Here is a 16,102-nt window from a genome sequence, read left to right as displayed (position 1 = left end):
CTGCATTTCCTCTGTGCTATTTCTCTGTAAACAAATTAACAACAGACTTTCAGCATGCTTATAGGGAAGGGCACTCAACATGTACTGACACAAATGACTGATGATTGGTTGAAAGAAATGGATAATAAGAAGATTGTGGGAGCTGTACTGTTAGATTTCAGTGCAGCCTTTGATATTATTGACCATAACCTGTTGTTGAGAAAACGTATGTGTTATGGCTTTTCAACCTTGGCCATATCGTGGATTCAGAGCTATCTATCTAATAGAACTCAGAGGGTTTTCTTTAATGGAAGCTTCTCTAATGTCAAACATGTACAGTGTGGTGTACTGCAGGGCAGCTCTCTAGGCCCTCTACTCTTTTCTATTTTTACCAATGACCTGCCACTGGCATTAAACAAAGCATGTGTGTCCATGTATGCTGATGATTCAACCATATACGCATCAGCAACCACAGCTAATGAAGTAACTGAAACCCTTAACAAAGAGTTGCAGTCTGTTTTGGAATGGGTGGCCAGTAATAAACTGGTCCTGAACATCTCTAAAACTAAGAGCATTGTATTTGGTACAAATCATTCCCTAAGTTCTAGACCTCAGCTGAATCTGGTAATGAATGGTGTGGCTGTTGAACAAGTTGAGGAGACTAAATTACTTGGCGTTACCTTAGATTGTAAACTATCATGGTCAAAAGATATAGATTCAATGGTTGTAAAGATGGGGAGAGGTCTGTCCGTAATAAAGAGATGCTCTGCTTTTTTGACACCACACTCCAAAAAGCAAGTTCTGCAGGTTCTAGTTTAGTCTATTCTTGATTATTCTCCAGTCGTGTGGTTGAGTGCTGCAAGGAAAGACCTAGTTAAGCTGCAGCTGGTCCAGAACAGAGCAGCACGTCTTGCTCTTCATTGTAATCAGAGGGCTGATATTAATACTATGCATGCCAGTCTCTCTTGGCTGAGAGTTGAGGAGAGACTGACTGCATCACTTTTTCTTTTTATAAGAAACATGAATGTGTTGAAAATCCCAAATTATTTGTATAGTCAACTTACACACAGCTCTTACACACACACTTACCCCATCAGACATGCCACCAGGGCACTTTTCACAGACCCCAAATCCAGAACAAATTCAAGAAAGCGTACAGTATTATATAGAGCCATTATTGCATGGAACTCCGTTCCCATCTCATATTGCGCAAATAAACAGCAAACCTGGTTTCAAAAAACAGATAAAGCAACACCTCACGGCACAACGCCTCTCCCCTATTTGACCTAGATAGTTTGTGTGTATGTATTGATATGTAGGCTACGTGTGCCTTTAAAAACAAAATGTATGTAGTTCTGTCCTTGAGCTGTTCTTGTCTATTAATGTTTTGTATTATGTCATGTTTCATGTTTTGTGTGGACCCCAGGAAGAGTAGCTGCTGCTTTCACAACAGCTAATGGGGATCCTAATAAAATACCAAATACATAGACACAAACACCCTCTTTCTCTCCCTGTCTCACTAGCACATGAGATACTTACATACATACGTGTGGTATCAAATCAAATCAAATTGTATTTGTCACATACACATGTTTAGCAGATGTTATTGTGGGTGTAGTGAAATGCTTGTGTTCCTAGCTCCAACAGTGCAGTAGTATCTAACAATTCACAACAACACACACAAATCTAAAAGTAAAAGAATGGAATTAAGGAATATATAAATATTATAAATATTAGGATGAGCAATGTCAGAGTGGCATTGACTAAATACAGTAGAATAGAATACAGTATATACATATGAGGTGAGTAAAGCATGTTGAAACCACATGTCAATGTGTCCTGTCTAGATCCTTGTACTATGTTGACACCATATATCATGCATTTACACCAAACAGAATTGATTCAGTGGAGCATTTTTATATTGTACTAAATATAGTACAAGGACTTGAATGGGTTAAATACATTTCCATTTATGTAACTCTTCCCCAGGTGTAACAGCGATTATACTTACCTGATAAAATAAGGGTGAATAAATCGATTTGACTTCAATCCCAACAGGTAATATGGATAGAACCATCTATTTTATCAACCAGTCTTTAAAATGGTTGCCTAACAGGTTGCTGAAGTGGACAACTGCATTATCTATGAACAGAAGGGGAATACGGTTCCTCTGTTAAATTGATTTTGACATGTTCTGCAGCAGAGAAATAGATAGAGACAAGGCAGATACAGCAGTAGGGAATAGACAGCCCTAGTGACAGACAGGACAGCCCTAGTGACAGACAGGACAGCCCTAGTGACAGACAGGACAGCCCTAGTGACAGACAGGGTAGAGACAGCCCTACTGACAGACAGGGAATAGACAGCCCTACTGACAGACAGGATAGAGACAGCCCTACTGACAGACAGGATAGAGACAGCCCTACTGACAGACAGGATAGAGACAGCCCTAGTGACAGACAGGATAGAGACAGCCCTACTGACAGACAGGATAGAGACAGCCCTAGTGACAGACAGGATAGAGACAGCCCTAGTGACAGACAGGATAGAGACAGACCTACTGACAGACAGGATAGAGACAGACCTACTGACAGACAGGATAGAGACAGACCTACTGACAGACAGGATAGAGACAGCCCTAGTGACAGACAGGATAGAGACAGCCCTAGTGACAGACAGGATAGAGACAGCCCTAGTGACAGACAGGATAGAGACAGCCCTACTGACAGACAGGATAGAGACAGCCCTAGTGACAGACAGGATAGAGACAGACCTACTGACAGACAGGATAGAGACAGACAGGGTAGAGACAGCCCTAGTGACCGACAGGATAGAGACAGCCCTACTGACAGACAGGATAGAGACAGCCCTACTGACAGACAGGATAGAGACAGCCCTACTGACAGACAGGATAGAGACAGCCCTACTGACAGACAGGATAGAGACAGCCCTACTGACAGACAGGATAGAGACAGCCCTACTGACAGACAGGATAGAGACAGCCCTACTGAAAGACAGGATAGAGACAGCCCTAGTGACAGACAGGATAGAGACAGCCCTAGTGACAGACAGGATAGAGACAGCCCTACTGACCGACAGGATAGAGACAGCCCTACTGAAAGACAGGATAGAGACAGCCCTACTGAAAGACAGGATAGAGACAGCCCTACTGACAGACAGGATAGAGACAGCCCTACTGACAGACAGGATAGAGACAGCCCTACTGACAGACAGTTTAGACAGCCCTACTGACAGACAGGATAGAGACAGCCCTACTGACAGACAGTTTAGACAGCCCTACTGACAGACAGGATAGAGACAGCCCTACTGACAGAAAGGATATAGAGACAGCCCTACTGACAGACAGGGTAGAGACAGCCCTACTGACAGACAGTTTAGACAGCCCTACTGACAGACAGGATAGAGACAGCCCTACTGACAGACAGGGTAGAGACAGCCCTACTGACAGACAGGATAGAGACAGCCCTACTGACAGACAGGATAGAGACAGCCCTACTGACAGACAGGGTAGAGACAGCCCTACTGACAGACAGGATAGAGACAGCCCTACTGACAGACAGGATAGAGACAGCCCTACTGACATACAGGATAGAGACAGCCCTACTGACAGACAGGGTAGAGACAGCCCTACTGACAGACAGGATAGAGACAGCCCTACTGACAGACAGGACAGCCCTACTGACAGACAGGATAGAGACAGCCCTACTGACAGACAGGACAGCCCTACTGACAGACAGTTTAGACAGCCCTACTGACAGACAGTTTAGACAGCCCTACTGACAGACAGGACAGCCCTATTGACAGACAGTTTAGACAGCCCTACTGACAGACAGGACAGCCCTATTGACAGACAGTTTAGACAGCCCTACTGACAGACAGGACAGCCCTACTGACAGACAGTTTAGACAGCCCTACTGACAGACAGGACAGCCCTAGTGACAGACAGTTTAGACAGCCCTACTGACAGACAGGATAGAGACAGCCCTACTGACAGACAGGATAGAGACAGCCCTACTAACAGACAGTTTAGACAGCCCTACTGACAGACAGGATAGAGACAGCCCTACTGACAGACAGGATAGAGACAGCCCTACTGACAGACAGGATAGAGACAGCCCTAGTGTCAGACAGGATAGAGACAGCCCTAGTGACAGACAGTTTAGACAGCCCTACTGACAGACAGGATAGAGACAGCCCTACTGACAGACAGGATAGAGACAGCCCTACTGACAGACAGGATAGAGACAGCCCTACTGACAGACAGTTTAGACAGCCCTACTGACAGACAGGATAGAGACAGCCCTAGTGACAGACAGGATAGAGACAGCCCTAGTGTCAGACAGGATAGAGACAGCCCTAGTGACAGACAGGATAGAGACATCCCTACTGACAGACAGGATAGAGACAGCCCTACTGACAGACAGGATAGAGACAGCCCTACTGACAGACAGGATAGAGACAGCCCTACTGACAGACAGGGTAGAGACAGCCCTACTAACAGACAGGATAGAGACAGCCCTACTGACAGACAGGACAGCCCTACTGACAGACAGTTTAGACAGCCCTACTGACAGACAGGATAGAGACAGCCCTACTGACAGACAGGATAGAGACAGCCCTACTGACAGACAGGACAGCCCTACTGACAGACAGGATAGAGACAGCCCTACTGACAGACAGGACAGCCCTACTGACAGACAGGATAGAGACAGCCCTACTGACAGACAGGACAGCCCTACTGACAGACAGGATAGAGACAGCCCTACTGACAGACCGTTTAGACAGCCCTACTGACAGACAGGATAGAGACAGCCCTACTGACAGACAGGGTAGAGACAGCCCTACTGACAGACAGGGTAGAGACAGCCCTAGTGACAGACAGGATAGATACAGCCCTACTGACAGACAGGACAGCCCTACTGACAGACAGGATAGAGACAGCCCTACTGACAGACAGTATAGACAGCCCTACTGACAGACAGGATAGAGACAGCCCTACTGACAGACAGGGTAGAGACAGCCCTAGTGTCAGACAGGATAGAGACAGCCCTAGTGACAGACAGGATAGAGACAGCCCTACTGACAGACAGTATAGAGACAGCCCTACTGACAGACAGGATAGAGACAGCCCTACTGACAGACAGGGTAGAGACAGCCCTACTGACAGACAGGATAGAGACAGCCCTACTGACAGACAGGGTAGAGACAGCCCTACTGACAGACAGGATAGAGACAGCCCTACTGACAGACAGGATAGAGACAGCCCTACTGACAGACAGGGTAGAGACAGCCCTACTGACAGACAGGGTAGAGACAGCCCTACTGACAGACAGGATAGAGACAGCCCTACTGACAGACAGGACAGCCCTACTGACAGACAGGGTAGAGACAGCCCTACTGACAGACAGGACAGCCCTACTGACAAACAGGGTAGAGACAGCCCTACTGACAGACAGGGTAGTGACAGCCCTACTGACAGACAGGGTAGAGACAGCCCTACTGACAGACAGGACAGCCCTACTGACAAACAGGGTAGAGACAGCCCTACTGACAGACAGGGTAGAGACAGCCCTACTGACAGACAGGGTAGAGACAGCCCTACTGACAGACAGGATAGAGACAGCCCTACTGACAGACAGGACAGCCCTACTGACAGACAGGATAGAGACAGCCCTACTGAAAGACAGGATAGAGACAGCCCTACTGACAGACAGGATAGAGACAGCCCTACTGACAGACAGGATAGAGACAGCCCTACTGACAGACAGGATAGAGACAGCCCTACTGACAGACAGGATAGAGACAGCCCTACTGACAGACAGCATAAAGACAGCCCTACTGACAGACAGGATAGAGACAGCCCTACTGACAGACAGGATAGAGACAGCCCTACTGACAGACAGGACAGCCCTACTGACAGACAGGATAGAGACAGCCCTACTGACAGACAGGACAGCCCTACTGACAGACAGTTTAGACAGCCCTACTGACAGACAGTTTAGACAGCCCTACTGACAGACAGGACAGCCCTATTGACAGACAGTTTAGACAGCCCTACTGACAGACAGGACAGCCCTATTGACAGACAGTTTAGACAGCCCTACTGACAGACAGGACAGCCCTACTGACAGACAGTTTAGACAGCCCTACTGACAGACAGGACAGCCCTAGTGACAGACAGTTTAGACAGCCCTACTGACAGACAGGATAGAGACAGCCCTACTGACAGACAGGATAGAGACAGCCCTACTAACAGACAGTTTAGACAGCCCTACTGACAGACAGGATAGAGACAGCCCTACTGACAGACAGGATAGAGACAGCCCTACTGACAGACAGGATAGAGACAGCCCTAGTGTCAGACAGGATAGAGACAGCCCTAGTGACAGACAGTTTAGACAGCCCTACTGACAGACAGGATAGAGACAGCCCTACTGACAGACAGGATAGAGACAGCCCTACTGACAGACAGGATAGAGACAGCCCTACTGACAGACAGTTTAGACAGCCCTACTGACAGACAGGATAGAGACAGCCCTAGTGACAGACAGGATAGAGACAGCCCTAGTGTCAGACAGGATAGAGACAGCCCTAGTGACAGACAGGATAGAGACATCCCTACTGACAGACAGGATAGAGACAGCCCTACTGACAGACAGGATAGAGACAGCCCTACTGACAGACAGGATAGAGACAGCCCTACTGACAGACAGGGTAGAGACAGCCCTACTAACAGACAGGATAGAGACAGCCCTACTGACAGACAGGACAGCCCTACTGACAGACAGTTTAGACAGCCCTACTGACAGACAGGATAGAGACAGCCCTACTGACAGACAGGATAGAGACAGCCCTACTGACAGACAGGACAGCCCTACTGACAGACAGGATAGAGACAGCCCTACTGACAGACAGGACAGCCCTACTGACAGACAGGATAGAGACAGCCCTACTGACAGACAGGACAGCCCTACTGACAGACAGGATAGAGACAGCCCTACTGACAGACCGTTTAGACAGCCCTACTGACAGACAGGATAGAGACAGCCCTACTGACAGACAGGGTAGAGACAGCCCTACTGACAGACAGGGTAGAGACAGCCCTAGTGACAGACAGGATAGAGACAGCCCTACTGACAGACAGGACAGCCCTACTGACAGACAGGATAGAGACAGCCCTACTGACAGACAGTATAGACAGCCCTACTGACAGACAGGATAGAGACAGCCCTACTGACAGACAGGGTAGAGACAGCCCTACTGACAGACAGGGTAGAGACAGCCCTAGTGACAGACAGGATAGAGACAGCCCTACTGACAGACAGGACAGCCCTACTGACAGACAGGATAGAGACAGCCCTACTGACAGACAGTATAGACAGCCCTACTGACAGACAGGATAGAGACAGCCCTACTGACAGACAGGGTAGAGACAGCCCTAGAGTCAGACAGGATAGAGACAGCCCTAGTGACAGACAGGATAGAGACAGCCCTACTGACAGACAGTATAGAGACAGCCCTACTGACAGACAGGATAGAGACAGCCCTACTGACAGACAGGGTAGAGACAGCCCCTACTGACAGACAGGATAGAGACAGCCCTACTGACAGACAGGGTAGAGACAGCCCTACTGACAGACAGGATAGAGAGACAGCCCTACTGACAGACAGGATAGAGACAGCCCTACTGACAGACAGGGTAGAGACAGCCCTACTGACAGACAGGGTAGAGACAGCCCTACTGACAGACAGGATAGAGACAGCCCTACTGACAGACAGGACAGCCCTACTGACAGACAGGGTAGAGACAGCCCTACTGACAGACAGGACAGCCCTACTGACAAACAGGGTAGAGACAGCCCTACTGACAGACAGGGTAGAGACAGCCCTACTGACAGACAGGGTAGAGACAGCCCTACTGACAGACAGGACAGCCCTACTGACAAACAGGGTAGAGACAGCCCTACTGACAGACAGGGTAGAGACAGCCCTACTGACAGACAGGGTAGAGACAGCCCTACTGACAGACAGGATAGAGACAGCCCTACTGACAGACAGGACAGCCCTACTGACAGACAGGATAGAGACAGCCCTACTGAAAGACAGGATAGAGACAGCCCTACTGACAGACAGGATAGAGACAGCCCTACTGACAGACAGGATAGAGACAGCCCTACTGACAGACAGGATAGAGACAGCCCTACTGACAGACAGCATAAAGACAGCCCTACTGACAGACAGGATAGAGACAGCCCTACTGACAGACAGGATAGAGACAGCCCTACTGACAGACAGGACAGCCCTACTGACAGACAGGATAGAGACAGCCCTACTGACAGACAGGACAGCCCTACTGACAGACAGGATAGAGACAGCCCTACTGACAGACAGGATAGAGACAGCCCTACTGACAGACAGGATAGAGACAGCCCTACTGACAGACAGGATAGAGACAGCCCTACTGACAGACAGGGTAGAGACAGCCCTACTGACAGACAGGGTAGAGACAGCCCTACTGACAGACAGGATAGAGACAGCCCTACTGACAGACAGGATAGAGACAGCCCTACTGACAGACAGGGTAGAGACAGCCCTACTGACAGACAGGATAGAGACAGCCCTAGTGACAGACAGGATAGAGACAGCCCTACTGACAGACAGGGTAGAGACAGCCCTACTGACAGACAGGATAGAGACAGCCCTACTGACAGACAGGATAGAGACAGCCCTACTGACAGACAGGATAGAGACAGCCCTACTGACAGACAGGATAGAGACAGCCCTACTGACAGACAGGATAGAGACAGCCCTACTGAGAGACAGGATAGAGACAGCCCTACTGACAGACAGGACAGCCCTACTGACAGACAGGGTAGAGACAGCCCTACTGACAGACAGGACAGCCCTACTGACAGACAGGGTAGAGACAGCCCTACTGACAGACAGGACAGCCCTACTGACAGACAGGATAGAGACAGCCCTACTGACAGACAGGACAGCCCTACTGACAGACAGGGTAGAGACAGCCCTACTGACAGACAGACAGCAGACGAGGATTAGGCTAGGTGGTCGCTCACAACAGCCTAATAACAGGATGACATCTAGCCACTAGGGCCTGTCTGAGGAAAAATATGTTTGTGTCACCGATGGGGATTCGTAACTTCACTCCTCAGCGTGATATGTCTCCACCCGTGCCATCGAATTGCTAGCTTTTTGGTGGCGTAGCTGGCTAAGATGTTGTCAAGGGGGCAGCCACATGTGTTTGCAAGATAGAGGTCCCGCGATCCAGTCTCTGTGTGAGAGAGATGGTGAGGGAATAAGAAGCAGTACGACGTCCAGCTACAGTAGCCAGACTCTGTTTATTAATGACATATGACTCTCGCTGTCAGGATCACCTGTCAACCAAAGAAAGAGACACACTGATTGCTGGATCCATGAGGAAATGAGGTTGCAGATAATTATTTTTACTGTTTGACTGACCGGCCAGTTAGTCATCTGATTGATGGATCACTGACATGTAATCAATGTAGCAGGTGGTTCAAGTTTCAAGTTTTAATGTCACGTGCAGAAGTAAAGTGCAATGCCTTTTTTGCCAGCTCCAAACCCTACAACCAGAGAGAACAGTCTATGGCTTGGGTGGCTGGAGTCTTTCACAGCTCCAAACCCTACAACCAGAGAGAACAGTCTATGGCTTGGGTGGCTGGAGTCTTTCACAGCTCCAAACCCTACAACCAGAGAGAACAGTCTATGGCTTGGGTGGCTGGAGTCTTTCACATTTCTCCGGGCCTTCCTTTCACACCGCCTGATATAGAGGTCCTGGATGGCATAGAGGTCCTGGATGGCAGGGAGCTCTGATATAGAGGTCCTGGATGGCATAGAGGTCCTGGATGGCAGGGAGCTCTGATATAGAGGTCCTGGATGGCATAGAGGTCCTGGATGGCAGGGAGCTCTGATATAGAGGTTCTGGATGGCAGGTAGCTCTGATATAGAGGTCCTGGATGGCAGGGAGCTCTGATATAGAGGTCCTGGATGGCATAGAGGTCCTGGATGGCAGGGAGCTCTGATATAGAGGTCCTGGATGGTAGGGAGCTCTGGTATAGAGGTCCTGGATGGCAGGGAGCTCTGATATAGAGGTCCTGGATGGCAGGGAGCTCTGATATAGAGGTCCTGGATGGCAGGGAGCTCTGATATAGAGGTCCTGGATGGCAGGGAGCTCTGATATAGAGGTCCTGGATGGCAGGGAGCTCTGATATAGAGGTCCTGGATGGCAGGGAGCTCTGATATAGAGGTCCTGGATGGCAGGGAGCTCTGATATAGAGGTCCTGGATGGCAGGGAGCTCTGATATAGAGGTCCTGGATGGCAGGGAGCTCTGATATAGAGGTCCTGGATGGCAGGGAGCTCTGATATAGAGGTTCTGGATGGGAGGGAGCTCTGATATAGAGGTTCTGGATGGGAGGGAGCTCGGCCCCAGTGATGTACTGGTCTGTTCAGCACCACCCTCTGTAGCGCCATCCGATAGAGGGCGGTGCTGTTGCCATACCAGGCAGTGATGCAGCCAGTCAAGATGCTCTCAATGGTACAGATGTAGAACTTTTTGAGGATCTGAGGGTCCATGGCAAACCTTTTCAACCTCCAGAGTGGGGAAGAGGCGCTGTCACGCCTTCTTCACGACTGTGCACGTGTGTGTGGACCATTTTAAGTCCTTTGTCATTTTGCCACCAAAGAACTTGAAGCTCTCGACCCGCTCCACTGCAGACCCGTCGATGTGGATGGAGGCGTGCTGTGTTCCTTTCCTTTTCTCCTTCCCTTTCTGTCATTCAGCTCTTTATCAGGATATATTTTCTCAGCTCTTTATCAGGATATATTTTCTCAGCTCTTGTTTTCTGATGTGCATGAAAATCACGCCCGTTTGCTTTACCACTGAACATCATCCACTTCAGCATATGCCTGAAATCTATTTTTTTTTTGTATTTAAAAAAAAAATATATATATATATTTTTTATTTTTTTTTATTCGGGGGGAATGGATCAGCTTAATATTGCAGATAGATTGTATCTTCTATTAATGTAATTGTCTGCATCACTTCCAATCCCCCATGTTTTATATATATATATATACACTCCCCTTTATTACTTTTCAACCCCACCATCCTTTCCCTACTTGGGGTAAATTAGTGAACAACAACGCCCAGGCCTCTACTTCCGGTCTATACTTACTATCTACACCTTATGGACACAGTTAATTTTACAATAATTCTATTATATATATATATATATATATATATTTATTTATTTTTTTGCTCCTGAACTTCTTCTACTCTCAACCTCTCCGATCATTTTCATGATGTCCATCCGGTTTGCTTCTATATGCCATATCTTTCTAACTGTGCTCTTTCCCAAAAGCTCCCAACATACAACCTATATACTTATTATGGACACAGTATGCTTACATTATTAGCTATCTTTGTTATTATTTGTTGTATGCCTCAATTCTTAGTATCTTAGGAAATTCTTTACAAAGACACCTTTATTTGTTCTTCCAGAACCCTATCAGTATTTTTACTCAGCACTGGTTTTGGTAAAGTTTAGGACCACACTCGTTTACGTTATGTTGATGGACATCAACCACAGTACAAACCTCGATGCTAAAAATGTAACACGTCTCTTTTTCTGTTTTCCAGAACCACTCTGCATCGATGACTGAGGTCACATGACTAGCGGGGACCGCGGTGGGTCAGCACCGGGTCACCTTTGCGTCTCCTCAACACAACTTCTAGGCACAATGATGTTTTTCTACTGTCATAATACAACTGTAAGAAAGGACAGTATTCTGGTGTAACTAGTTAGATAGAGGCCGACGATTTGTACATTTTGTATAAGAGAGTACATGCTGTAGACTACCTAACCCTGAGCATGTTGCTACTGTAGGTCTGAACTAGGGTTGCAAAATTCAGGTAACTTTCCAAAAATGTCCAGGTTTTCCACAAAATAGAAGATTCCCGGGAATCAGGGGTAAATAAGCAGGAAATTCAGGAATCCTTCTACCGGGATTTCTGGAAAGCCTGGAAATGTTGGGAAAATTACCAGACTGTTTCACCCCTTAGTCTGATCTGCGTCTGGACTTCCTCCTCTCTCTCTCTGTCTCTCTCTCTCTCTCTCTCTCTCTGTCTCTCTCTCTCTCTCTGTCTATCTCTCTCTCTCTCTCTCTCTCTCTCTCTCTCTCTCTCTCTCTCTCTCTCTCTCTCTCTCTCTCTCTCTCTCTCTCTCTCTCTCTCTCTCTCTCTCTGTCTCTCTCTCTGTCTGTCTCTCTCTCTGTCTGTCTCTCTCTCTCTGTCTCTGTCTCTCTCTCTCTGTCTCTGTCTCTGTCTCTCTCTCTCTCTCTCTCTCTAGACATGTTTTACATCACAAAGGAAATATAATATACAGTATACAGTCTATCTAATGTTATTGAAATATTGATGTTGTTATGTGGTATTTGTACAAATCCCTCAATCTATTCATATTTTGTTATCTCTGTATGTTTTCAGGAATGTTTTTTGTTGTTCATAATTGTTTAGGTGTCACTGTGTTTGTCCTCTCCATCTCTCAGCATGGAAGTACACAGTTCAACTGTTTGAATAAATATTCCCAATTTGTATAGTCTTTCTTTAAGAAAAAAGAAGTATCTAATTTCTTTTGAAATGCTGCATATATTTTTCTTGATTTGTCCACAAAATAAATAGTTAGTAGCAGAGTATTTATTGTGTGGGCTTTTTATTCTGAACCTCAACGAAGTATTTGCTGGCCTTGGTAGTATTGAGTGTAGATTTAGCAGTCGTAATTAAATTAAATTGTGTGGGCTGCATTTCCAAGGCTTATTCTGCAGGTGACAAAACAGTTTGACTCTGCCAAGAAATGAGTAATCTTCCACCTGCGTTTAGTTGTCACCAAAATCTGGCCGCTCTGTGAGAAGGGAAAGGGATATCTAGTCAGTTGTACAACTGAATGCATTCAACCTCAATGTTTCTTCCGCATTTAACCCAACCCCTCTGAACGGGGGGGGGGGGGGCTGCTTTAATCGACGTCCACGTCATCGGTACTCAGGGAGCAGTTGTTGTTGGGGGTTAACTGCCTTGCTCAAGGGCAGAACGGTAGATTTTTCAACCTTGCCGGCTCGGGGATTCGATTCAGCAACTTGGCCCAACGCTTTTAACCGCCCGTAGAATGTTTAGTTATGAATCGTGTTCTTTGTATTACATCTTGTTCCACATTTTATAACACCGTATTTGATATTTTCATATAAATTAAGGAATGTTTGTACCAAATTGCATGCTTTATCCGCCAAGTAAAGTTTTTTTTTTTTCTTCCACTAAGAGAGTGGACTATATCCCAACAAATGATTGCTCAATTAGATTTAAACCAAATCCCAGTCAAATCTGATGAGAATGAGTTCTCTACAGGCAGAATCATCATGTTAATGGGGTTTTATTAGATAAGGACCTCCCTCCGGTAGAAATCATCAACGCTCCATCTTTGTGTTTTGTTGACTAGTTGTGTAATTATGATCGAGACAAAACCAACTAGAGGTACAGAGGGGTCCAAAATGATTGACACCCTTGATAAAGATTAACAATAATGACTGTATAAAATAACGAATTCAAATACTGAGCTATATTGTATGCTCAACAAATGGGGAAATATATTATTTTATACTAATACAATTGCTCAGAGAAAGCGATTTTGTTTAACAAGTAATACATGTTTTTCTCAAAAAGGTAGGGGTGAAAATTATTGACACCCCTAGAGATTCTTCTAAATAAAGTTTAGTATTTGGTCCCATATTCAATGACTACATCAAGCTTGTGACTTTACAAACATGTTGGATGCATTTGCACTTCGTGTTTCTCATTATTTTGTGGGGATTTCTGACTCTGTAACTTTCTCACTCATTTTTACATTTACATTTTAGTCATCTAGCAGACGCTCTTATCCAGAGCGACTTACATTTATCTTAAGATGGCTAGGTAGGACAACCATATATCACCCATTGGGGTGCCAGGACACAGAAGAGCTTGGGCGGGGCTGAGCGGGAGCTGCCCTCCCGTAGGGGTGGGTGGGGCCAAGAGACCAGAGGTGGCAGAACAGAGCGCTCGTGTTGGGGTGTAGGGTTTGAGCATAGCCTTTTGAGCATAGCCTTTTCACTCTGTCAATTAGGTTATTATTGTGGAGTAACTATAATGTTGTTGATCCATCCTCAGTTTTCTCCTATCACAGCCATTAAACTCTGTAACTGTTTTAAAGTCACCATTGGCCACATGGTGAAATCACTGAGCAGTTTCTTTCCTCTCCGGCAACTGAGTTAGGAAGGACGCCTGTATCTTTGTAGTGACTGGGTGTATTAATACACCATCCAAAGTGTAATTAATAACTTCACTATGCTCAAAGGGATATTCAATGTCTGCTTTTTATTTTTTTTACCCATCTACCAATAGGTGTCCTTCTTTGCGAGGCATTGGAAAACCTCCCTGGTCGTTGTGGTTGAATCTGTGTTTGAAATTCACTGCTCGGCTGAGGGACCTTACAGATAATTGTATATGTGGGGTACAGAGATGAGGTAGTCATTCAACAATCATGTTAAACACTATTACTGCACACAGAGTGAGTCTATGGAACTTATTATGTGACTTGTTAAGTAAATGTTTTACTCCTGAACTTATTTAGGCTTGCCATAACAAAGGGGTTGAATACTTATTGACTCAAGACATGTCAGCTTTTCATTTTTAATTAATTTGTGAAAATGTGTAAAAACATAATTCCACTTTGATATTGTGTGTAGGCCAGTGATAATCAACATCAACACTTAATCAATGTTAAATTCAGGCTGTAACACAACAACATGTGGAAAAAGTCTAGGGTCAGTATTGCTCATCTTTATCAAGCGTGTCAATAATTTCCGACCCCACTGTATGTCAGTAAGATATCATTGTCAGGAGTTTAGCAACACACCATCTGTCCCCACTGTGAGCACCATATGTAACTTCCAGAATGTTGTATATTTTTAACTAAGCACTGATTTGCATAGAACTGTATTTGGAGATTGTTAAATTGATGAGATAATGTTCAGATAAACAGGATCTCATTAAATAAATGATGGCCTCCATCTGTGAGATCAAGTCAAACGTTTTTTCACCCAAACCCATCATCTATAAAATAAGTCCTCCTCATCCTGACTGAGCCCCCGGGAAGTAGAACAGAAGAGAACTGAACAGAACAGAACAGAACAGAACGGAGCAGAACAGAACAGAGCAGAGCAGAACGGAGCAGAACAGAACAGAACAGAACAGAACGGAACAGAACAGAACAGAACAGAACAGAACTGAACAGAGCAGAACAGAGCAGAGCAGAACAGAACGGAGCAGAACAGAACAGAACAGAACAGAACGGAGCAGAACAGAACAGAGCAGAGCAGAACAGAACAGAACAGAGCAGAACAGAGCAGAACAGAAGAGAACTGAACAGAACAGAGCAGAACAGAGCAGAACAGAACGGAGCAGAACAGAGCAGAACAGAACAGAGCAGAGCAGAACAGAACAGAACAGAGCAGAACAGAGCAGAACAGAACGGAGCAGAGCAGAGCAGAGCAGAACAGAGCAGAACAGAGCAGAACAGAGCAGAACAGAACGGAGCAGAGCAGAACAGAGCAGAACAGAGCAGAACAGAACGGAGCAGAGCAGAACAGAGCAGAACAGAGCAGAACAGAGCAGAACAGAACAGAACAGAACGGAGCAGAGCAGAACAGAACAGAACAGAACGGAGCAGAACAGAACGGAGCAGAGCAGAGCAGAGCAGAGCAGAACAGAGCAGAACAGAGCAGAACAGAGCAGAACAGAGCAGAACAGAACGGAGCAGAGCAGAACAGAGCAGAACAGAGCAGAACAGAGCAGAACAGAACAGAACAGAACGGAGCAGAGCAGAACAGAACAGAACAGAACGGAGCAGAACAGAACGGAGCAGAACAGAACGGAGCAGAACAGAGCAGAACATTACAGAACGGAGCAGAACATAACGGAGCAGAACATAACAGAACAGAACAGAACAGAACGGAGCAGAGATTAACAGAACG

The 16,102-nt window shown here is 46.3% G+C and overlaps 1 protein-coding gene across 1 annotated transcript in view; it reads left to right on the top strand.

Moving 5' to 3' along the window:
* Positions 1-12,195, top strand: part of LOC121573347 (phospholipid phosphatase-related protein type 1) — a 173,055-nt gene extending 160,860 nt beyond the window's left edge. The window contains exon 8 of the mRNA XM_041885247.2: positions 11,682-12,195. Within this exon, the coding sequence (XP_041741181.1) occupies positions 11,682-11,714 (33 nt within the window). The 3' untranslated portion in view covers positions 11,715-12,195. The remainder of the gene's footprint in view (positions 1-11,681) is intronic.
* Positions 12,196-16,102: the final 3,907 nt, after the last annotated feature.

This window comes from Coregonus clupeaformis, chromosome 9 (genome assembly GCF_020615455.1).
Source record: "Coregonus clupeaformis isolate EN_2021a chromosome 9, ASM2061545v1, whole genome shotgun sequence".
In the NCBI taxonomy this organism is placed as follows: domain Eukaryota; kingdom Metazoa; phylum Chordata; class Actinopteri; order Salmoniformes; family Salmonidae; genus Coregonus; species Coregonus clupeaformis.
This window is presented reverse-complemented; position numbering and strand designations above follow the sequence as displayed.